The 25,834-nt window shown below is 40.3% G+C and overlaps 2 protein-coding genes across 3 annotated transcripts; one reads left to right on the top strand and one right to left on the bottom strand.

The window, feature by feature from the left end:
* Positions 1-318: 318 nt before the first annotated feature.
* On the top strand, positions 319-14,141 carry gtpbp3 (GTP binding protein 3, mitochondrial). 2 transcript variants are annotated; one of them, XM_061077922.1, is made up of 11 exons: positions 319-610; positions 1,257-1,528; positions 2,098-2,184; positions 2,964-3,046; positions 3,750-3,869; positions 7,169-7,241; positions 8,195-8,338; positions 9,998-10,163; positions 12,279-12,409; positions 12,698-12,884; positions 13,303-14,141. In XM_061077922.1, the coding sequence occupies exons 1-11, from the start codon at positions 552-554 to the stop codon at positions 13,532-13,534; spliced, it is 1,554 nt and encodes a 517-aa protein (XP_060933905.1). In that variant the 5' UTR covers positions 319-551; the 3' UTR covers positions 13,535-14,141. The 2 variants fall into 2 exon arrangements, with proteins under 2 accessions (XP_060933905.1, XP_060933904.1); XM_061077921.1 differs by having other exon boundaries at positions 1,254-1,528.
* A 3,170-nt stretch (positions 14,142-17,311) lies between these two features.
* On the bottom strand, positions 17,312-23,294 carry plvapb (plasmalemma vesicle associated protein b). Its single transcript, XM_061078716.1, has 9 exons — positions 23,029-23,294; positions 22,552-22,728; positions 22,238-22,328; positions 21,455-21,656; positions 21,127-21,346; positions 18,461-18,610; positions 18,220-18,348; positions 17,693-17,800; positions 17,312-17,456 (listed from the first exon to the last, which is right to left on the bottom strand). The coding sequence occupies exons 1-9, from the start codon at positions 23,230-23,232 to the stop codon at positions 17,448-17,450; spliced, it is 1,290 nt and encodes a 429-aa protein (XP_060934699.1). The 5' UTR covers positions 23,233-23,294; the 3' UTR covers positions 17,312-17,447.
* Positions 23,295-25,834: the final 2,540 nt, after the last annotated feature.

Genomic DNA, 25,834 nt, shown 5'->3' with positions numbered 1-25,834 from the left:
TAAAGTTGTAAAGTTCGTATTTTTCAGTCATAATTATTACGATATTTTTAATTAAGTTTACTTTATTAATGTTATATATTTATTTTATTTATATTCAGTCGTGCAACAGAAAAGCCATTTATGATTTATATCAGACAGGAACGTAAAGAAACTGTGTCAATAGCGGCACGGACGAAATTTAACTGTGCACAGTAGGCGGTTCTTAGAGAAGATTGACTGGTTGTCAACGAATAGGAATCTTAATACTCTCTCCGTTGTTGTTGCGTTGGCCAATCACAGCCAGCTGGGGGAGGAGCGGACTCACGACGTGAAGTGTAAACAATGGAGGCGGATTCAGTTGTTAGAGAAGCGTGAGTCTGTGAATGAAGACTTCTCACAGGATAAAAACACACACACATGTGGATATTTAACAGTTTCCGTTTAGCTGCTGGGCTCAGATCCACAGGCTGTTCAGGTGCACAGGGGGGGGATGTGTGCATCATGTTTGATTTCCTCCTTCAGTCTCTGAAACCTGCCACAGGTCACAGGTCAGGGGTCAGATCTGTTTAGTCATGTTTCCACGTGTGGGTCGTGGGATGTGGAGAGCTGCCGTCCACTCGCTCACAAGCAGGTCTGTTTACAAATCTTCTACTTCTGCTCACAAGCCTCCATTCATCTTCTGCCTGTGGTTTCATACTAGATATGAACTGTGACAGTGAATGAAAACCTGTAAATGTCAGTAAAACACCATCAGACAAAAATATAACTGGACGATGGAACCAATAATCATACAGAGATCTAAAGTCAATATCAATTCCTATCACAGCAAATGTCACTTTCTGAGTTAACAGACTGATTTTTGCTCCTGAGTGAAGGTTGTGGGTTAAAACTCTTCTATATCTGTACATCTTGGGTCAATTAACTTGCACAACACATATTTAATATATTGATATAGATTTAACATTTGTTATCTTGCTACTGAGGATATTAGAAATTAGCCGTAATCACAAGAATAAATAACAACATTAGCAGATATCTTGTGTAAAGAGAAGCAAATTTCCCTTTGATTTTGAATCTATTAGCAAATAGAAAAGCTTTTTAATCTTTACCTTTAATGAGAGACCATCTACTTTACTCTTCTGATTATCTTGTCCTGTATTTCTGTTTTGCATAAGATGTGTTGGAAGATTAAGTAAAAACAAATATTGACTAATGTTATTAGTTTAACACATGATCAGAGTTTACAGTGCATCTTATCATTTCCTCTTCTCCAGCAGAAGAACTCCAGCGTTCAGGCTCCTGACCACCCAGGACTGCACCCCCCTATCTGCACTGGCTGATGCCGAGACCATCTTTTCACTGTCGTCGGGTCACGGCCGGTGTGGGGTCGCTGTGGTGAGAGTCAGCGGTCCGTCCTCAGCGACAACACTGCAGTGCATGGCCGGGCTCACACACCGCCTTCCTCCCCCCCGCACCGCCGTTCTGCGCAGCATCACAGACCCCATGAGCAAAGAAGTGTTGGACCGAGGACTCGTCATCTGGTTCCCAGGTCTGTTCCCTAGGACCACACACACACAATCACACACATTGGATTTGGGTTTTTAGAAAAAATAAGTATAATATTAGATGTTTGTTGTCTTTCCCCAGATAATCACATTAAATGAAACCATGAAATAACATTTTTCAAGCAGCCTTGCAAGTGTCAGCTGTGGTTTTTTGTATTGTCTTGAATCTAGCAATGACGTAACAGGCTTGATTAGAAGTAAATGTACGCCCACCTTGAAGGAACAAATTATACTTGAACATTTCTATTGTATTTTGAAATCAAAATACAAACTCTCCAGCTCTGTGGGAGGACCTTGTTGAGTCAACCCAAACCAGCTCTATTACTAAATATTAACGTCATGTCCTGTCTTTCTGTGCTTTAGAAAACGTCTCTAATCTACAAGCTACAACTGATCTATTTGATCTTATCATATCATTTAACATTGTGATTACTGAAGTTTTATAAGTGTCTCCCACTTGTAGTCTAATGAGGGTATTTCCAAACATATCAACTTTTACGTGCTGTATTTGAAAGACTCAATAATCTCGTGTCTCTTGTGTTCTTGTCATCAGCTCCTCACAGTTTCACGGGAGAGGACAGTGTGGAGTTCCACATCCACGGTGGTTCTGCTGTCATTAGTGCTGTCCTTCAGGCTCTAGGTAACATCCAGTTCTCTTAATGAGTCTGACATAATGCAGTATAATACAAACAGTCTCTTTATTGCTTTGCAGGGCATCAATGGTATATTTGTCTTTATAGCCAAAAGCTCTCAAGCTCTAAGCCCGCACAAAACTTCTAAATAAAGATTCCAGTCCAGTCATTCCAGTCCAACTGTCCATCACTGTGACTTCAAAGAGGAGTCTGACACATGCATTCCTGATTCTCTGAAGCTTATAAGATTTGTCTTGGCAAGTGTAGCAATCCTCCTGTGATTGACAAGTAATATTCTCACTGCAGTTCTCCCACAGACCTTCTAGAGGGCAGTGTTGGATAATAAGAAATGATAATAACCGTCACTCAATATCAGGATCTCACTGTTCAGGGAAAAGCTTACAGTGATGTCACAAGACATTTGTGAATAATTCTTATTTTGTAAAACTAAAATGTTTTGAGAGTGTTGGTGAGGTTATAACCAGCAAGCTGAATGTTGGATGGAATATTTTGCTCTTGTTAACTGGTCATGACCTTCATTTGCCGAATGGTTCTGTGCTCACCATTGTCTCCCCCTGATGAGACTTGGAAAATGTTTGAGAAAACACTGACGACCTCTTTGACCTGCGATGTCGTGAACCCTGAGTGACACATTGACCTTGTGTTTCATCCTCCTCTGTGTGTGTGTGGGTGTGTGCACGCCCGTGCACGCTTTGTGTGCAAGATGCATGGCCTCCTCGGACCTCATACGTTTTTTATGTTTGTATGCTGTGTTTGTGTTTCTCAGGAAGCGTGCCTGGCATGAGGCCTGCTGAAGCTGGGGAGTTCACGCGGAGGGCCTTTCAAGCCGGGAAACTGGGTTTAACAGAGGTCGGTCAAGATGGAGATTTAAAAACACTCGAACAGATCTGTGCAGATTTGAGCTTTTCTTAGTCAATTTAGAGATTTCATGTGGAATAAACAGGGTCAGCAACACTCAGGGAATTCAAGGTCATTCAAGGTCCTGTTTAGCATCTTTTGGTCTCTGCACATTTCTTTCATTGAGCTGTGGATGAATGAATCAGTGCAGCTGCTGTTGTTGTCTTTAAAAAGCAGCCAAGTATAAAGCTCTAAGTGTTAATAAGGGGCTGTTCTGTGTATAATCAGAATCATGATCAGAATGTATTTATTGCCAAGTAGGTACACACCTACCTGGAATTTGCTTTGGTTGAAGGTGCATACAATGAACATAAAACATAAAAACACAATAAGTACTATACATAAGAAAAAAACAATATACAAAATAAAAATATATAAAAAGTAAAATGCAAAACAGGACAGCAGTGTCAATGTGTAACACAATCATGATTTAGATTTCTATATAAATTCTATCTACATTGGATATATTACCTCTCTTTTTTAGATTGCCTTGTGTTTATACAGTAGTTTTACTTATTCAGTCCTTTTGTTTCAGGTTCTTTTTTCATTATCACATTTGATGCTGTAACACAGCGTAGTGTAGATATTGCACCATTATAAGGTATAACAGATACTTCTGTTGTTATAATATTAACTAGTACAATGCTGCTTGAAGGTGGAGGGACTCGGGGATCTGATCCACGCTGAGACGGAGGCCCAGAGGAGACAGGCTCTCAGGCAGATGTCCGGAGATCTGGGACGCCTCTACCAGGACTGGAGCCACAGACTGAAACGGGTAGGTCGAGCGTTTGGACCTGAAAGACTGGTGACAGACAGACACAGAGGTTTATATACCTGCAGACAGATGCTTTCATCTGGATTACTGATAAAAATCTACCTGACGCAGGCGCTAATCATGTTCACAGATGAGGTCATTTGAGTGTTATTCACATTACACAGCAAATGTCAATGAACAGTAGTGATCCATTAGGAGTGACCTATACAAACAGTGGATGGAAGAAACAGCCGACTGGCTAATTGGCTAACTGGCTGTTTTTCCTTCACTTGGAAGAACAAGTGCACAAGTCAACAACATATTCAACATACCTCTTGTTATGTTAGGAGATTTTAATGAATAACTTTTACATATGATAAATCTTTAAGTCATTTCATATTTACTCTAGAAACCTGTATATTTAATGGTCCGTCAGTTGAATGTTTGATGATCACACATCGTTGTTTCTCAGAATCTCTGCTTGCTTTCTGGTTTTGACCTGTAATCGCACTGGGTTTGTTCTGGTCTGCTACGTGACTCGGACTTTGCCAGATGTTGTCATTGAACTGACAGATTTACCAGTTGTCTTTAAAAAAAAAATTGTCCAATCCTGCGTTAGCTTCACATCAGCAACAAGCCCAAATCCTGGAGCTCTCCCTGGAGAGACATGTTCATGTCTGGTGTTTTGGAAATTACCTGTCGGTACCATGACTGTAGGTCAGGCCTCAGTATTTTCACACCCTAACAATGCTTTCTGGGTTTTTTTTATGTAACTCTGCAGCTGCTCCACACTGTTGATGGATTAATTAACAGGGCTCTGAGGCTTCCTGTTTTCATGTGACTCACACGTGAAGCGCGGCTTTTTTCTGTTCAATACTGAGAATCAAAATACTGATGTGTATGCACGTGTAGATACTTATCTGACTTTCCCTCCTGCCCTGGAAAAATACAGTAAACAAACAAAACAAAAGCAAAAGTCAAAGGGAAAAATACAATAAAAGAAAGAAAAGAAAAAACTTTTACTCAACAAAAGGAAACCCAGCCTGGAGTTAAGAGGACACAGGTAACATACTGATGGGACTACCTCATTAATTGAGAATATTTTATAATATATTCATGTCAAATACTTTAGTCTATTCAATTGAAAGAAGTTGGGATTTTTTAAAATGTATTATTAAATGGAATACTATTACTACTGCTACCATTATTACTAAGTTGTAACTTAGTACAGAAGTTTTAACAGTAAAATATAACTGATCATATAAGTGTAGACATTTTTTTTCCACTTCCAGTAAAGTTTTTCCACAACTCTACTGTTTGTTCCCTTCCAGTAAACCTGTTTTTATATAAATTAAAATAAATAAATAAATAATAGTGTTTGATTCCTTCTATGACTGAAGGAACAGGTTTACTTAATTTATGAAAGTTGCCATATGATGATGTCAGAGACGTCTGTTCTGTGTAGTTATTTACTGTCCTGGCCTCTGAGCTGCTGGGCGACCCTGTCGAGGGGTTAATTTGGACTTTCCTCAGGAAAGCCACTAGTAAGCATCCAGTGTCTCAGCTCTATTTTTGACTTTCAAAGAACAAGAGGTTTTAAAAAAGCATCGCCTGCAATCCAACTCGCTGCTGTTCCACCTTCTCTCAAGTGACTTTTTTATGTTTTTTCCATCTCTGGGCATCTGGCTGTGCATTGTTTTGGATGAATTAAAGATGGAAGGAAAGCCTCAGAGGGGTAATGTGCCCTGCGTGCCCCGTATGAACTCCAAACAGGCAAACCCAACTTTTTAATTAATGGAATTTCATAATGATGTCATCATGATGTCATTCAGAAGTGGGATTATCCTACCAGATCTTTATGAATCATTTTTTTTATCCAAAAAAATTTTAGGTCTACAGTCCCATAGGAGGTAGAGATACCTTGACAAATGCCTTTTGGACCTAGAATGTTACTCAGTAGAGTTCATACCTCCGCCAAGGCCCAACAATCCCTTTATGAAAACACATTTACATTCACTCACCCACTCATAACTATCAGTCCCCTAAAAATGCTTCCTCTACATTTTGTTATCATCAAGATCCATGAATTATTCTCACACACACACACTCTCACACAGAGAGCAGGCAGTAAATCAACATATTAATGTGTTCTGTGCAGCAGTATTGTTTTTCTTATCTACACAGTATCCTGTATATATACTGTGTATAGAGTTGGGTCACTGTTGACGTCAATGTATTAAGTGGAGGCGTTGGTTTAGTGAACAGACTCAGATGCATGGTTGTCTTGCACCACTTGGTACTTGAGTCAAAGCCCCTGCGATATTTTGTTGTTGAGAGCTTTCTGCATATAAACTGTTAGACAACTTATTTGCAATACATCACATTCATTAATAAGACTTCCAGCGAAGCTCCAGGCTGCTCTTTACCCTGATATGATGGCTTCAGTGATGTTGGGTGTTTCTTGTTTACAACTCCTGAAAGAGGGTGAGGGTTCCTTTACTTTGTATTGAGTCATCTAAGAGCAGCAGGTCACTGACCGCACATGAGCATCTCAACTCAGTGGATTCCAGCCAAACCCTCCTCGACTGTGAGAATCTTTGGAACCAGGAGTCTTGCAACACTTTGGCACCGGATCAGAAACAGTGGTCCAGGTCTTCTCCCCTGAGAAACTCTGCTGAGTGGCTTTTCAGCAGTTTTTTTAAGACAGTTCCAAGAAGCAATCTGAACCACGCCTTTTATTTTGTTTTCAGATTTCTGGAAATCCAATTCATAGGAAGTATACCATCTGTTTAATGCTGTGGGTCAAACTCTCATCTGACACCCAAACAATGCTGCTTTTTTGGGCTTCCCACTTCTGTGAAAGGATTAAAGAATCTGACGCTTCCTGTTTTTGTGCAGCTATACCACTGTTGTGTTCCTGTCCAGACGTGTCACTCAAGATACTGATCAGTGCTGTGGTTAATACACTGATGATCTTTAGATAGCAGGTACCTACACTGAATAAATGTGTTGGTGCACACTTAGAAATAAAAATTGTGAGACCCAAAATTACGAGTCTGTGACTATGAATATTTTATGTTAATTAATTTGTTACCTGTGTTTAAGTAACACCTGCTTCACTAGAACAAATCTACGTAAACTGTAAGCTTTCAAGACTTATTCTACATGAGTTTCCCGTTCATTGCCAGTCCTGCTTGTCTTTCAACAAACAAACTTAGAAATAGAAAAACATATTTTTTTAAGTGGCTTCAAAGTTAAAATGTGATGACACATATTTCAGCCTCTTCTCATGTGTCTTCTCTGTTCTGCTTGTGTCACAGTGTCTGGCTCATGTCGAGGCCTTCATCGACTTCAGTGAGGATGAACTCATTGAGGACGGGGTCTTAAACCAAGGTATGTGTGCACGTTGTCCTAACAGAAAAATAACAGGACTGTCGTCCCTGGGGCTTCGGAGGGAGGCATGCGGGTCCGAGGGCTTTCTCTTTAAAGCGAGAGGAGCCCGGCTGTCTTCCTGTTTGGATCTTGAAATGCCATCGTGTGAGTTGCTGCACAGTGGGGAGAAGCTAAAGCCATCCAACTGCTCGAAGGCCAATTTCCTTTAGGATGTGTGGAAGGTAGAGCAGAGGGACAGTAAAAGCATTTGTCTTACCTTCAAAGGGAACCTGCCATGCCACTCACAGGGATAACGCTGCCAGCAGCATCGTCTGTACGGCCAGGTTTCCCATGCTTTCAGTGTTTGTGAGGTTTTCTGTGTATGTGTTTATGTATGTGTGTGTGTGTGTGTATGGTTTGTGTGTGGTTGGTTTGTGTGTGTATGTGCACATAAGAGGGATGTCCCCCCTGAGACTGTCGCCTACTGTCTGGCACTGGCGCAGCTCTTCACACAGCCTCACAAGCTGTGAAGTTGCGACACAATAAACCCTGGGAACTAGTGTTTGTTGCGGTAGCACGAAATGTTGGCTCATCCCCCAGAGCAAATAATAATAGACTATGATCCGTAAATAGAAAAACTGGCATAAAAGATTCTATATCCTCCTACAAAGATACTGCATTTCACATGATTTCCTTCACATCTGAAGTTTTATCTCAAGTCTAAATCTTTAGGAAGTATAATTCATTCTCTTTAAGAAAAATGACTTATTGTTGACGCAGTGCATTGTCAAACACACTTTTCCGCTTCAGTCCGTGACCCATTTATCGTCTAGACGAAGGGTGTCACACGCAGGACGACAAGCTTTTCCTTCAAAGGACAGAAATTCCTTTTTCAAGGCCACAAACGTCAAGTTGAACGTGAAGCCGTCGTCATGTCCTGTTCCCGCCTCTGTCTCCGTCTCGCCCCCCCGCAGTGGACACATCGGTGAGCTATTTACGAGCAGAGATGGAGCGACACCTAAAGGACGAGAGGAAGGGCGAGCGGCTTCGCAGCGGAGTTCAGGTGGTCATCGCCGGAGCTACTAACGCGGGGAAAAGTAGCCTCCTCAACACACTCTGTAAGGGAACCAGTGAACACACACACAAACCAGTGAACACACACACACACACACACACACACACACACACACACACACACACACACACACACACATAGGAGTTACATCTAGAAACAAGCATCAGTCTGACCTTGACAATAGAGACAATAGAGGCCAAAAGCTGCGAATTTTTTGGGAGTAAAATAATTACCAATTTCCTTCTCACCATGTTCTAGTTGAGATGTATCACATGCATATAAATAAAAAAGCGAATGCTGAATATTTCCTTTGTTTATTGTTGTAACGTTAATGTTAGGGTTTGGATTCTAAATCACTATAGTCATTTGGTGTCGACCTAATGAAACCCCTGTTTATTTATGGTGTGAGGTTATGTTTGTCTATGATATTGTATCCTGAAATCATTAGGAAGCACATTATATAAACTATCCAGAGTGGAGGCTTGGCCGGGGCTCCTCACAGCTTCCTATCAGAATAATAGGGTTATTTATCAAATTCAAGATAAAATGCCGTTATCCTTTCCTGTGCTGATTATTCTTCCCTGGGGCCAGACGGCACAGACAAGTAATAATGAGCTGTCAGCGTCGGTGGATGTGGGATTCATTGGCGTCTTGGACCCGTGAAGGTCCTGAATAAAGAAAAACGGAAAGGATGACGGAAGATATCCCCTGTTGTGTTTGGACAGCACAGAGCTTCAGTTTAAAAAAAGTAGTAGAAGAGTTAATGTTCTGTTATCACAGGAAAAATAATTTCTTCTTCATTAATGATCATCAATTTAATACGACAAAATGAAGAAAATTTACAATTTACAATTTACACAGAAACAACTGTTTTATGAGAACCCTTTTAAATTCCATGATAGATGATGGTTATATACGGAGACTGCCGTGACTTTTACTGTCCTCCGAAATACTCACTAGAGCATAAAATGTGCAAAATGATTCCATGGCTGGAAACAGTCTTGAACAAATACATTATTTTTTTATGTTTTTTAAACATATATTTATCGGTTTTATACAGTTTTATACATTTACATACATACATGAACCTTCCCCAACCTGAACATATGGCAGTGTAAAATGTCAGTACATAATACAAATATCACAAAAATGGTTTGATTAAAACATCAATTCAAGGACAAAAAATTACAATGAAAATACTTATTTAGTTTGAACTAAATTAAAACAAAATTAAATATATATATATATATAAGCAAAATAAAATACAGTCACAAACATGGAGCAGAGTACAGCACACATTCCTCACAACAGATTACTCACTTCACATTTCCAATGCCTCTTCAATGTCACCATTTTTAACAAAGTACCAAAAACATCTCCCAGATACAGTAAAATTGAGAAGCTTTCTTCCCAACTATATATGTTAACTTCTCAAGAGCCAAGCTCGACGTTAAGTTTTTTAACCAGTGGCCTAGAGAGGGGCAACGAACATTCTTCCACGACAGAGCGATTGAGCGCCTGGCCTGTAGAAGACAAAGGTCACAAATACATTATTTACTTCTGTTTAAGGAAATTACCTTTGTTTTTTCAACATGGAATTTTAACATATTTGAACGGTTTATTTAAAGTTGTATATCTTCAGTTGAGTCCAAACCACCCCAATAAAACAGCTAAACCTCATCCTTTACCTTTTTTAATCCAGGCCAGAGACCTGCTGCCATCGTGTCCCCTATTGCTGGGACCACCAGGGACATAGTGGAGACGGCTCTGGACATCGGTGGCTTCCCCGTCCTCCTGAGTGACACGGCCGGCCTCAGAGAAAGCTCGGACCTGGTGGAGAGAGAGGGCGTCCGCCGAGCTCGGGAAAGGTAGACAGCAAAGTGAACAGTTTTAATCAGTTAAATAACTTTCCCTCAAGATTTGGATGAAGTCGACCAACAATCCTGAGAAATCACAAATAATATTTTGAATGTCTGACTTCAGGATGCAGTATAACTTCACAGAACAATAGAAATGTGTAGAGAACTGCTCTGCTGCTTCAGCCACTGTTTGAATGTGTATAATATAACATAACTAAATGAGGCTGGGGACCAGTTGAATATGTCACTGGGAACAAAGAAAGGAAGAACTAAGTCAATTGTTTTCCCTTCTACATCATGCTATATTTTTGTAATGTCTGTGAAACCGCCAGAGTTTATTTTATGCTGAGCCACAGTTATAAATACACGGGACAAACACTCTCAGGAGGTTGCGTAACGATGAGCCACCTTTCCTCGCTGGCGGAGGAAAGGTGGTGTTGAGAGGTTCTTCATGTGTGATGTAGAGAAAAGGACGTATATGGCCATTTACTAGCAGCTACTTCCACTGTTTACACCAGGGAAGAATAGCCGAGCTCGTGGCACTCGTCATCACGGCTGTATCACAAACAGAAAAACACGCAAGTAGAACCTGGTTCACACCGACTCATACATGCATCAACTCTGATACGTGTTCAGTGACATGTTTTAGTACGTGAGAGTTAACACAAACACATAACACACTCCCCCATTGATTATTTATCAGTGAATATTTCCTGTATTTCTAGAAAGTTGCATTAATGCTGCAGCTGTAAAAGGAAAACAGCTAAAAGTTTTAAAATAAGGCTTTTCTTTATTTACAGTTGATTTAAGTGCTTAACCATACAGTGTTTCTCTCTGATCTTCAGTAATTATTCAGAATAAAATATAATAATAATCAAAATATACAAATATCAACTACAATGGCCCTAAGTAAACGTCATACCTCCGCCAAGGCCCAACAGTCCTACTCACACTCATAAATATCACACTTCATATAAACCATAATGGCATAAATAGCAAATAAATACCAAAAACAAAGGAGTGGGGCAAAGGTAAATATTTTCCACAGTTCTGGCAAGTGGAAACGCATCACACAGCAATGACTTGTCAAATGACTTCACTGATAATACCACCAATGAAATTTATTGAAGATCAATATCAGATTACAAAAATACCAGTTTCAGTGCAAATATTTTGTAATTCTTTGGCTGTTTATTTAAGTTAAGTGTAGGAAGGGTGGGCAGTTTATGTTCTGTGGGGAACTGTTGTGTGCAGGGAGCAGGTCAGAGGCTGGTGACCTGGGTCACTACAGGAAGGACATGGTAAGTACAAGCATCCGCTGCTGCTGCTGCTGCTGATGGGTCACAGTGAGACACAGCTGCAGAGTATTTCATAAAAATATTAATTGAGAAATATCCAAACCATCACTCATACGGTTTGTGTTACAAATTGCGCAGTATATTTATTTTTTAACTAAACTTTATGAAGTCTTCATCATCAGCAACAGTACAACATTCATACCAAGGCCTAATTTCCATTTCCAAGATATATATATATATAGCACTTAATCCATTAATGTATCAATACATCACTCGGTATAATATTGATCGCCCATTCCAGAGTAAAATGACAGAGGAAACAGTAGAGGTGCCGTTATTTACTGTGGTGTGCTGTGTGATGTTTGTTGACAGAGAGATTCCACAAATTCACACAAATCCTGCGTCTGTCACATTCCTTTTCTGAAATAAGACGACAGACACCAAACCTCTGCTCTTAGATGTCTCACTGGTGAACATATATAAAACCTTAATGCAGTGATAGCTACTCTCATATTTCCCATGTTCCAAAAATTAATTATTGGCTCTTTTACTGAAAACTATGAGGAATGTTCATACGATGGCTGATAAGATGGATGTGTTTCATTTTCTTTGATTTAATTCCTTTAGAAAACTTTGAATTACCTTTCAAAGGACAGAAGGTGAATCATACGATATTAAAAACTCAAGATATATATCTCTGGTTATCTCATGTCAGTATGATTTCAGTTCTCCTCTGAGCACCCAGACCTCCTGGCCTCACAGCAGACGTGATGGATATTCCGTGTGAGGAGGTGAACGTGTTCTGTGATCACCTCCTTGTTTCCAGGGTGGAGCAGGCAGATCTGACTCTGGTGGTTGTGGACTGTGCTCACGTTCCCGCTGACGCTCAGCAGGCTGCAGCTTTCCTACAGGAACACCTGAGGAGTGTGCTGCCCGCCCAGGAGCCGACGGACACAGGTATCATGCTGAGGCATCTTCGTTTGAGGAGAACTCTCAGGGAGACTTAAAGGCTATTCACAAGAAAACTAAATAAAATAATTGGTCTCAGTGCCAAGTAGCATCATTAAAAGATGGTGGATTAATCCAGGTCAGGGAGTCACTTTTAATAATCAAACAGAAATGTGCCTGAGGGAGAAATAATGAGTCGATGGTGTTGACAACAACTGAAACAAACGCTGCAGAAAATCTAATTTCCAATTTGACTTAAATTTTTTTAATCGTGATCATTTTCCTGTGTTGTGGTAGCGTTTCCTGCAGACAGGTGTCTCCTGGTGGTGAATAAGACCGACCTGCTGCCTGAAGGTGAGAGACAGAAGCTGGACATGGAGCTGAGACGGGTCCCTGGACTTCCTCCTGTCTGTCTCATCTCGTGTCACACTGATGAAGGACTGCAGGACTTCCTCACGCTGCTGCACAGCTCCGTCAAAACTCTGTGAGGAGCCATTATTCATCAGGTTGTCTTGTGTCAGGACAAGTTTCATCAAAGAGACTTCTCATTTCTCCTGTGATACATTTATGTCACATTGAAATGAAAAACAGGACTTGATAAGTGACTGAAAGTTCGTACATTTATATCCAAATCACAATATCTGTGTCTCCCTCACATATTTTTGCAGTGTTTGTAAGTTTTAAATGATTGATATCAAACGCAAAATTCAGAAATGCTCAATTCCTGCTCTATGCTACATTTAAATTAAAACCACATTAAAGAGACAGAATGATTCTGATGTAAATTGATCCTGATCTGATTTATGTATAGAGGTGTGTGAGTCTGATTTTCAACATTTCCAAACAAAATAATGGGTTTTATTGCTCATCTGTTTCATTTTGTTCTCTGACTTCCTCTCTAGGTGTGGCGACCCCCTGTCTGGTGGCCCCACCCTGACCCAGGCTCGCCACAGGGCCCACCTGCAGCAGTGCGTGGCGGCTCTGGCTCAGTACAGAATGTACCGGGACGCCGACCTCGCTCTGGCAGCCGAAGGCGTCCGGTTGGCTCTCACCAGCCTGGGACGGATCACTGGCCGAGTCGGGGCCGAGGAGATCCTGGACATCATCTTCAAAGATTTCTGCATCGGAAAATAGTCCGATGAGATGTGGTGATAATCGCCTGCTCGGAGAGGAAAGCTGGGCTCTCGTGCCGTCCCAGTTGGACCAGTAAAGACAACGAGACAAAGGGGCAAGACCTCGGCTTCGTGCCAGACTGAAGAGAATAAAACTTGTGTTGTTGGCTGCAGAAAATGCCTCTTCTCCCCAGACACAAACATGTTTGTTTTCTCTCTGCCTTTTTTTAATGGACTGAAATAGTTCCAGCGTGATGACAGGTGCCTCAGAGGCCCTGTGTGCCGGGCCAGTGTTTGGCTCGTCTTGAGTCGTAATTTAAAAATAGATTTTCAGGCCCTTTGATATGTGAACACATGTATTAGGCTCCAGGGTCACAACACAGCAGCCAAGAAGATTTAAAGTGAAGCCAGCTGCAGACTTCTGAAGGTCACTCCCTCGATGATTGGATGTTTACCTGCTCTGCAGGACAATGATGGATTTGTTTGGGGAGCAGATATCGTTTCAGCTGAGTGTGTGTGTTTGATGAGAAATTGAATTTGCCATTTGTTGTATAATATGAAATATTTAACCATTTAATTGGTGAATCTTCATACATAATAAATATCCCAGTGGATCCTGGATGTTTAAATGGTTTTGTGTGTTTTTGTAACAAATCAATAGTTATGGTAAAAGTGCTAGAGTTACACACTTACACATCCATTGGTCATGTGTTCCTGGCTACCAGACACATTTCTGTCAGAAAGTTGAGTTTTTTCCCTCCATAGAGTGAAACGTAACAGACCTACAGTGCAGGGACAGACGGACAGACCCAGGTCCCCTCTGTGGGAAAGGTTTGCTTTAGGAGGCAATGCTCTGTGTGCCCTTTTGTTCTCCTGTCAATCTGGCCTTAATCAAATATTTATGGTTCCCTGTTGACCTCCTCACCCTTCTTCCCCAGTTGGTTTCTTGCCTCCCAGTCTCTGACGACATTGGCCCTACTGTACACCAGCCCGGCTGCCCATCTCCGTGGCGTTTTGTCTCCTTCGCCTGCGTCTCTGTTACCTGACCTTTCCTCTTTCCGCTCTGCCCTGTCAGCCGTTCCGTCCTCTTTCATGCTGCCTCTGATTGATCACGACACAGGGGAAGTTCGGGCTAAAAGGGTTTCGTGCTGTCGTACAAATTAGAGGCCGTAAATTTTGGGGCCCGGTTCCTTTCAAAGCTGACGTTTGTGTGTATATCCTGCAGATTGTTCTGTTTACCACAACACAATACTTTTTTCCCTTTTGTGCATTGTTACCAAAAATACTGTATTATTTAATTCCTATCTTTTACAAATTTCACATGTTTTAGCCTTAATGGCCATGTGGCTTCCTGAACACTGATCATTGACACATGAGCTGTAACACCACCTCAGGTCCAGCTAAAATATCTGAACAGCTATTAAATGATTTGCCAAAGGAAATACGGGCACAAATCGCTCCTTAAGGATCAATTTGATTGACTTCAGTGATCTTCAGCCAAACTAAACTAACGCTAAGCTAAGATAGCTAACATGATAAACATCAGAATGTTAGCATCGGCTATGTGTTGGTTATCGCTCCACTTATTGTCAATTACAATATTAATGATTTTTCATAATAAATATAATACATTTGTACTTTTAAATGTGTAAAATAAATATTTGGGGAGTTGACTCGACCCATTTGTGTGTCAGACTGTTATTCAGCGCTGACAAATGGCCGGAGCTGTTAGTTTCTGTCCTGTCAGTTTCCTGTGGTTCTGGTTAATGTCCCTCTAGAGAACAAGGTCCAGTACAACCAGTTCCACCCTGTACCCATGAAGAGTCGAGGTGTGTGTGTGTGTGTGTGTGTGTGTGTGTGTGTGTGTGTGTGTGTGTGTGTGTGTGTGTGTGTGTGTGTGTGTGTGTGTGTGTGTGTGTGTGTGTGTGTGTGTGTGTGTGTGTGTGTGTGTGTGTGTGTGTGTGTGTGTGTTTCATGAGACTGAAAACACTTCATGTTAAACAAAGGATTTCCTCAGGAGAGGAGACAGGCTGACTCACCTCTAACACTCAGTACAGTGAGGTTACTCTCATGTGTTCTTATGCAACGTGGAAGGCATCTCAAATATTTGTTCTGTCTAAATGATAATACAAATTTTCCACTTCCGTCTGATGCTTGGGGAAATTCTGACTTTTAGAGTGCAGACGTCAGGTGATCTCAGGGATTCCAAACTTTTGGCATGAGTAAGAAAATACAAGATGATCAAATAAATAAAGAACAGAAATATTACTTTTGCGTAAAAACATGTATTCCACTATTGACATTCATCGTTTTTTCTTGAGATGATCTTATTAGGGCATTTTAAAAATATGAATATCTCTATATCTGCTAACGTCAGTTTCACAATGTAAGAAATGACTTCCATCCATTTGCTGTAGCTCAGCAGTGTCAACAAAAAATACTTTGAGGGTCACAGAGGAGCTGGAGCCAATAGCGTAAGAAAATAAACTCTCTAATAAAAACAAAGTAAAAGTTTTGAGCAGAATAGAGAAATATAATCAGAGGTATTGAATTTAAAAAAAATTTAAATATCAACTTTCACTTGATATTTGACTTTACAGTGGAAATTCAACCTGAACTTATATGACCCATTGTACCTCTAGGAACTGCACGTCTTGCTGTCTGTGTAACATAAAACATGATTTAAAAATGATTAAAAGCAGATCACATCATTTCAGGTGTGTACTTCCTCTTACATTTTGGCTTGACCTAAGGAGAACCCTTCAGGTTTTGGAGCAGATCCAGATAAACGGGTGGATCCTTTTCTTTCACCATGTCAACACGTCCCATGTGCTGATAAAGTCGTCTGTCCTGGTCCTGGTGCTGTTTCTCCTCTTTGAGAATCCCGCTAGATGTTTAAATGGTTCTAACAGATTGTATAACCCTCCCACATTTACATAAGATGTGATAATGCACATTTCAGACACTCAAATCATTATAAACTCATAAACACAGCGTGTTACAGCATCTGCCCCCATAAGTATGTGTATTTGTTTTATTTTACATTTATAATCATTCTGTCTCCTGTTGTTTCATTCTGGAAACATAGTTTTATTACAAAAAAGTTTTTGTTTTTATGGCTTCATGATCAAACACATTCATACAACAGCAAACACCAGCTGACTGGATCTGCTCATGGCTTTGTGGTCATTAGAGGAAAAGGAAGTAGTAAAGCTTCAGGGCAGTTCATACAACAGCTACTGTCCTGTAATGCACCATAAAAGGGACAATGAATAAACTCGCAGTCGTTCACTTAGCAATAAAAACTACAACCATCCGTCTGATTCACGCCTGATTTCTTCCTTTTGGTTTTTCCCTCTGTACATTGTTTAGGACGACCTCTGTGATGATGAGTTTATGACTCGATGTGAGTCTATCGTCATCCGGGCTGAGGTAGAAACTCAAACGTGTGAACCGGCAGGAAACGCAAATGCAGCTATTTTGAGAAGATTCTGTTTATAGCAGACAAGTGAGCGGCTGCTGCCCAAAGTCTTTGTTGTATTTTTCCTGACACAAAGACGCCGGGGACAGAACAGTTGTTTGGGTTCATTTCTTTTATTTGATTCCATGGCAATAAAAAGAATTTCCAGTGTCATTTGTTAAACTACATACATAAAAAATAGAAAGAGAGTATAGAAAATATTTACACCAGTGTCATTGACCTTTTTTTTTTTTTTTTTTTTACATTTATCTGAGAGTAAAGATACAAAGACTTTTCACAGTAAATGAGCTCAAACACGAGTAAAAACACAAAGGAACCTTCAGTTTAAAGCAGAGCTACACAAAGCATGCACCACAGCAACTGTGTCATTAAAGAGGAAGCTGAGTATTTACAGGTTGTGTCTGATGGAGTGGGCGGGATCAGGATATTAATATATACACTCGGCTGCTTCCTCTCATCTCCCCTGGAAGACAAAACATAAACAACCACGATTAACCATCAATGATGTGACACAATGAAATGTGTCAGATCAAGAATACTTGAATTAAAGTTGATGAAATTTGCAGAATAACATTTTCTTTACAATAATAATAATAAAAAATGCAAATGTGCATGAATTAATGTGTATTTGCTCAGCAATTGCGTCGTCTGTAAACACAAAATATAAACAGCAGATTTGTACGTTTCCCTTTAGTTTACCGTTGCAGGTTTGTTGATGCCGTTTACTCCGTTAGTCGGCCAGTTAGGCACAGTCTGTCTTTCCTGCTGGGACGCAGGCTGAAGGCCTCCCAGTTTAGGAAGACCAGGCTGCAAGGACAAGATGGTTTTATTAAACATGACACATAGACACAGCTCCTTGGACTCTTCATGAACACCTGCACTGTTCACCCAGAACTGTGGAATCAGAGATGACTCATGACTTTTTATTATCTCTCCTCGCCTGTCCTTCCGGCTGCTGCAGCGTTAAGACCTGACTTCTGCTCTGATGTCAATATAACCAGTGGAGAAAATCTTCTTTATGAATAGGACATTAAGCCTGAAGGTTGAAGCAGTTGATTTTTGACCCTTTAACACTTTATTTGGGCACGAAAATGAATTTCCGTCACAAGTGAATGATGGCTTCATTCTGCACTTCCTCCTCCTCATTAATTTCATGTCAGACAAAAATAACAAAGTAGTCATATGTCCTCTGTGTCCTTTTTATTTATCATCTGTGTTTATTTTACCTTGAAAGCGGGTTGAGCAAGAAGCATTTGCTGCAGGGTCTTGAGTTCTCGCTCTTTCAGGGCCAAACGATCTTCCTGCAGCTTCTTCTCATCCCTCAACCTGTTCTGCTCCATCAGTAACTTTTCAACCTGAACAAAATACTCATGTGTTAATGGGAAACATTTCTATTAAGACTGATATCTCCACTTCAACACACATGCATCTGAACACACTGCACAACCTTGCTCAGATCACATCTACCTGGTCGTCATGAATCTTTTGCTTGAGCTGGAGCTCCTTGGCCGCCTCGGCGATGGTCTTGCTGCGATTGGTTTCACACTGCTGCAGATCGGACGACAGATGTATCGTCTGCACCTCCAGACGACTGGACAGCGCCTGGATCTCTGACACCTGGACCAAGAAAATCATTCAAATCAATGTCAAATCAAATTCAGACATGAACGAAATCATTCAACTTTGGTATGACCTGGACCAAGTGGTGAACCTGGGGTTTGATTCGTATTTTTTTTACATTTGCATTGATTTCCCAGAGAATATTTCATGGGTCTTGATCTTGGATGATTGACTTCAAGGGGACAGTTGGGCCCTGGTGGAGGTGTGCCCTCCACTGAGTGCCCTTCTGGTTGGCAGACAGAGGGAGAGTTAATGGGCTTTAGTTGAACCATGTGTCCGACTCTCTGTAGCAAATGTGTTTCCAGATGGCGCCTTTTCCATAATTGTACCAGTTTTTGTTGACGGTGCCTATTTCTATCTGAATGTTGTCGATGCAAATCCTTTTCCTCAACGTCATGCTGGTGTTCAGTCTTTGTAGCTGAGGTAAGAACAGAATCATGCTCATTGTCTCTCAGAGGAACCAAAACATGTTATTGTTGCTCTAAATCAACTGTTTACTGCTTCGGACGCTGATGACGGCTTCTTATGTTTGGTTTCGTAAGTTTTAATGTACGGTTTGAAAAGTCAGCTTATGTCAGCTTTTGCAGGACTCGGCCCAGGTCAGATGTCGTATAAAAGATTTAATGTTTATCGAACTTGTTCTAAGTTACTTTAGATTCACAACTAAAACTCGAGAATCGTGTAGAGAGAGGTCGCAAAAGTAATCTTACCACACAAGCATTTAGAAACATTTTCAACTGTTTTCCAGCAAATAGTTTTATGCATTTCATTTTCGTTTAGAGTCGTTGTGTGACTTCTAGATCACAAGCTGCCTCGATGATATCACATTTATATCGATGTATGAAAAATATATATCTGTAAATTGATTATTAACATGTTCTGACCTTTTTAACTAATTTAAAACAATAAATAGATAGAAAAAGATAATCAGCTGATTAATCAATATTGAAAATAAAATGAATATATTTTTTTGTATTTTATAAGTTATTGTGTAACTGTTGAATTTCTGTTCATATATTATGACAATTAAAAAACATTAAAAAGAGTGATGCAGTCATGAATGTTCTGTTGCTGGTTGTGTTTGTTTCTACATACTTTCCCCGATAAAAATAAATATTTATTAATAAATATATTTTTATCTTAAAATGCTCACTAGAAACAACCATCTTCACCCGACAAAAAGGAGACAAAAGAAACTTTAATTGATTGTTTTCGTTAAAGCTCTGCGGTTAGGCCCGCCTTTCTCATTAGCATAAAGACACTGAAATGTTGAAATAAATAAATCAGGAAATAAATCAATGTGGAAATATATTTAAGACATTTATTTAGACATTTCTGTTGTTATAAACGTATTTATTTGTTTATTTCTGTATTAATTTATGTATTTCCTTATTTATTTATTTATTGAATTAATTATACATTTATTTATTTATTTATACTTAAATCATGTATGGTCCTCCATAGAGTTTGGATCTTTCTGCATGAAAATAACTTAAAGATGATTTCAGATAAACACAGTGAAGATATATTTCAGCAGCAAAGAAAACAGCAGCTCCTGATTCCTCAGTGAGTTTCGCACCCAAAGGAAATATTGCTCAAGCCTACTTGCTGAGGTGTTTGTGTTGCTGCTGCTGTATCAGCACAGACACACACTTCACCTCTGCTTTGACCCTGACTTCACCTCAGAGGATGTGTCTCTCTTTAACTAGATTTATCACGAATGATGCTGCGCTCAGACTTCCTCCCTGGAGGAGCCGGTTTCCCATTCACTTGGTTGTTTGGAATATTCCACCAGCTTTTCGCGATAGAGAGAAATATTAACTGTGAACAGTTAAGCCAACAGAAACAGAGCTGGCACCACAGCTTGAAATCACTAGAACTCGTTTTAAACAGGATATGGTGGAATTTAATTTCCTTTTTTTGGGGTTGGTGGTATTGTTCTGCTTTTGTTGGAAAGCAGTGATGGGAAATCTTTCCTGTTGTGCTCTATAGCATCTGCAGACATTAGTGGAAAATAACAAACACATATAATATTTAAAATGCCTCTAAATCTCTCCTGTGATTCAAGTTAAACAGTTTAAGCCTCAATAAAACTTTTAAATATAAAATGTTATCCCCTTCTTACACTGTTAATCCTCTCAGGGCCCCTCAGACTTTCCTTCTGACCTTTTGAGGTGTCCAACCCCTGCCTTGATCAGCAGTAGAAGGTATTTTATACATGAATGCATCAGTATCATTTTGAAATACTGTACAATACATACTATATATCTACAGAACAAGTGCAGTACCTCTACTTTTGGTACTATAAGTACATTTTGCTGATTTTTGCATACTTATAGCCAAGTAGGTGTTGAGGATCTAAATTACTCTTTTACCTGTTGATCTAGTTTCTATTTAAAACTGAGCTATATCTCTGCCCCTTACCAACAGGTTTCTAGTCCGTCCATCTGTTATCTTAAATAACAACATCAAGGATCACACACACGCACTTTAATGACAAAACATGCACGCACCTTGCTGCCCACTCTGTCCAGATATATCTGGAACTTGTTCTCCACGTCTCTGGACAGGTTGGTGCAGCTGTTCCGTATCTTCTCCATCTGCTCCTGCTGGCTGTCACAGGTGAGGTGAAAGGTCATCTGGTGCGGGAACAGGTTGTTGATGCGGTTCAGGAAATCCCTGGTCACCGTTGTGATCCCGTCCAAAGACCTCGCAAAGTCCTCTTTGCACTTCCTGGGAAAAGAAAACATATAATAACAAGCAGTTTGATCTTAGTATTTCCAGATACACGCAGCGAGCAGACACACACACACACACACACAGACACACACAGCACTGTACCTGGTGTAGGTGGTCAGGTGGTCCTTCACCATGGTGTTCTCCCTGCGCAGGCTGATGGCTTCCTGGTGTTGTGTGTCCCGGTCTTTGAGGGCATTGTCTCTCTCTTGGCTCAGGTACTGAACCATCTGGGTGAAGTTTGCCTGGATGAGTTGGATCATTGCTTTCTGCTGAGCGTTGAGGCTCTGCATCGTTTTTAATTCACCTGGAGAAAAGAACAGTGTTTAGACAGGAAACATTAAATGGGAGAATTATACTGTTATGAGTTTTTTTATATATAGATCACACTTTACAGAGGGTTTACAAGTTGTAAAGAAAGGCATTATTAATTTCTAAAAAATGATTTAACAATGTCTTATATATCAGCTATTAAAGACTAACAAGAAATACTTTACTCTTGAAAGTAAATTAATTTACAAGTTTATTTTTTTTCTAATAAACCAACAGATTTGTTGATATAAATGTTAATAAATCATTAATAAGTAAATATAAACTGTCAATTAAACCATCAGTTAAATAACAGCCAGAGATATTTTCCCCAACCTGAGACTCAAAACCTTATAACTGTCTTAAACCATTAATAAATCACATTTATTAGAAGCTATGGACCCTTTAGAAAGTCGTACCTATATTCATTTTTATTTATCTGTATCTGAAACACTTAGTCATAGAATCATTCGGTCCAGTCTCTATTTTTACATCATTTCACTTATTTATGAATGACTGCCACATTAGTCTCAGTGTATTTTACATAGCACAGTATTAGTCTGGGATCGGAGCACATACTGCTGCTGGTGACGGGAACTGGGAGCTGGATCGGAGGAGTGGGACGCCGCAGGAGGCTGAGTGTTGTTGCAGTGGCTCTCTCACAGGCAGCCTGAGCATGAAAGAAAAGATTAAAACAAAATCAAAAATCATGCTTTGTGGCTTATAACTAAAACCCCGGTGACCCAAAGAAAACTAGGGATTAAAACCTTTTAACCTTAATTTTTGTTTTAAAGATTTGGTAAAACATGTTTAAAACTACTTGATAGTTTGTGACTTGCTGCTTCTAGGTTATTTTTCTTGTTAGATATTTTCCATATTAATCATCTACTCACCACTTTATTCTTCAGCAGATGTTGTGTGGTGTTGGCGTCAGTCTTCAGCTTTGCCAGCTCCTTCTCCAGAGCACCTTTCTCTCCAGTGCGAGCTGCCAGCTGAGCCCCCAGCTCGCCCTTCTCCTTCCTCAGCTGGATGTTGTTCTCACTCAGCCGGTTGAAGTTCTGCTCCAGGTCCTTCAGAGGAACAACCACATCACTCAGCATCATCATCACTCTCTTTCACAGGTGGACAATAAGTCCATCTCATTTTTAAAACCTAACAATACTCTGAAAGATCATTCCACAAAAAAGAGGGTTTGTTTAAAGTTACTTCACTTGATTGCAATGTTATCTATGGGAACAAAAATTAGAATACAAATGTAAGTATTTGTCTTAAAACAAGTCAGGAAATTATCTTTAATATATAAAATAATCAAACTGAGATTTCTCTGTTCGTATCTCTAAACATTTTCTGAAGAAGAAGCAACCACTGACCTCGACCCTCTTCGCCTCTGCAGACTTCTCTGGCTTTCCATAGATGACGAAAAGCACCAGACTCACGATGATGAGGGACTGGATCAGGGAGGAGAAGAAGAAGACGATCCTCATGTAGTAGCCGCAGCTCTTTCCTTTGGGCTTGTGCAAGGGCTCCCTTGCCTCCAGGCCAAACTTGGCCTGGGAGTAGCTGGAGCTGTACATGGCTGTTGGAGGAGAAATGGTTGCAGCTGGGTGTTCAGGAGATCTAAACAGGAATTGTTTTGGTTGCTTCCAGCCGATGTGTTCTTCCCTGGAGAACAGGTCCAGAGTCTTCAAGATCACTGCTGTCACACAGAAGAGGAGGAAGCCGGACGGTCTCCTGCAGCTGCACTGTCAGGGTGCCGGAGACGTAGAACCAGAAATGGCACGTAAAGATGGATGTAAACAATGACCCTCAGGTCTGTCAGGGGGCCATGTTTATAAATGCTGCTGGAGGCACACTTCCAGGCCATCCTGGCCCAGCCCTCACCTCCCTCCCTCCCTCCCTCGCCTCCCTCACCGACCTCTGTCACAGTTACTGCCTCCAACTCAACCACAAGTTTTCCTACTGTGATGAGCAAATAGACCAATGTCACGGAATGTTCGTTTGTTACTGGGAGGTATTTTCTTTAACAAGGTTTGAACACTTATAAAAGATGTATAATTAAAATAACCACTTTTCCAAAGACATTCAGGCGGAGGTTTGGTTAATTGGAGAATCTAAATTGTCTGTAAGTGTGAATGGTTGTTTGTCTCTGTATTGTGGCCCAGTGAGGGACAGGTGGATCTGTCCAGGTTGTTCCCACGAGTGAACCCCACCTCGAACCCAACTAGGAGTGGTAAAGATAATGGATGGATATATTACTAATTAGTCATTCTCTCTCATTCAACATGGAAATATTGTTCATTACAAAAGTTTGACTGCTGGACAAAAGATGTCGCCTCCTGTGGAAGTCCATTTTCCTCACATCTGCTGTATTGAAGCTTTATAATTGAATATGAGGCCGTGTGACCTAGTCCAATAAAATGTTCATAAATTATAGTCTTATGTGGTTCCACAATGCTGAGATGTTGAGGTTGTATGGTAATAATAGAGACATAGACAGTAGTAAAGAATTAATATCACATACAAGATATAGTAAATTTGAAAAATACCATCATGTACGAGTTATAAAACAAGATTTGTCTGTGCAGCACTTGCTATTGGTTGTTTGTGGTTTGATCAAATTCCAAATGTATTTAAGAATGTGCACCTCTGAAATTCAAACTGAGTTCTGATCCTTATTTGTGTCAAACTCTACTTTCCAGTTTATACTGTGCTCCTAAGATGATCGTGCTGTAAATCTTAAAATTTCACCTGAAAAATAACTTGTGACAATAATCACATAATTGGAGTAGAATGAAAAAAAAATGTGAAAATGATTGTCCTCTGAACTTTGGTGGAGCAGCGGTCATACATAGCCTCAAAAGTAAATACTCAAGTATGACAAATCTGTAGTAAATGTACAGTACTTGAGTAGATGTACCTGGTTATTTTCCATTACAGTCTGCAACCAGAAACCAGGAAAGATCATCCGTGACTTCACATTTAAATAAAGCTGCTACAGATTGTTGTAGAATTCCAGATGAACAATGTAAACCATTTAACAAGTAAAAAGAAGAAGAAGAGAAAAAACAACCAACCCCCCCAAAAATGCCACCATATCCTGTTCCAGGCCAGCACGGAAAGGAGTCGCGGCTGCGGAGGAGTGAAGGAATGAAAACAATAGGGACCTGTCATTCTTCTGGGATGAGGGAATAACAAATTCTCCCTCTAGTACAGATGTAATGGATCCCCCCCGCCCCCCCCCTCGCACTGTTGTCCACGCTGATGACGTGAGGAACAGTCGGCTCTGCCTGGGGAAGGGTGTGAAAGGGGAAAGGTCCTCGGAGCCCAGGGTTTTCCTGCTCCCCATTGTCCCGGTGACAACCTGTCCTCACCGGATAAAAACTAATTTATGAAGGTACGTTCGAGTGACAGAAGATGAGTGACTATCAGGAGTCGGGACAGATGTCGGATCAACCTCGGGACAAAAACAGGAAACCTTATGAGTGTAGCCTGAGATAAAATCCCCTCTTAAGTCCACAGGCCTTTAGGGGGACAGGAAAATATAGAGTTGACACTGAAGTAATATTCGTGCTATAGGTGGATAAGAGATTAGATTTTCAACAATAGATGCAAAAGCTGCTTAATCACTGTCATAAAAGCTCTGGACTCAGCAAAGTTAGTAGAAAACTATATTAATCACCTCAACACTGATCAAAGCAAATTAATTCTATCAAAATGGCCATTATAGAATATAAAAGATATACATATAACTAAGAAGAAGAAAAAAAAACTCCTCTTCAGACCACCAGTGTTCTGCAGAGGACTTTGAATTCAGAGGGTTTTCTCTCATGAGGGATTCTGCTGCCATCTCCTGACGGAACAGCAGCAAGCACAAACACACAACTCAACACAAACTGTACACGAACACGGAAAATATGATTCAACACGTCTTATTGTTTAATATCCAGGAACAGCTTCAAAAAGCTCATCTATACAACGTGTTTCAAGTGCAGCTAGAGGACAGTGCCACCAGGGGCCTTTTCACTATTCACCAACTGAAGCTGAAGATCCTTCAAGGGAAAAACCATCTAAATCAAATGTGGCCACATTTATATTACTGTACATACTTTCACTGTCTGTGTAACATACAGGAGTGACATGTGATTAAAAATAACCCCTTATAAAATAAAATTAGAT

This window comes from Limanda limanda, chromosome 9 (assembly GCF_963576545.1).
Source record: "Limanda limanda chromosome 9, fLimLim1.1, whole genome shotgun sequence".
NCBI classification, from domain to species: Eukaryota; Metazoa; Chordata; class Actinopteri; order Pleuronectiformes; family Pleuronectidae; genus Limanda; species Limanda limanda.
This window is presented reverse-complemented; position numbering and strand designations above follow the sequence as displayed.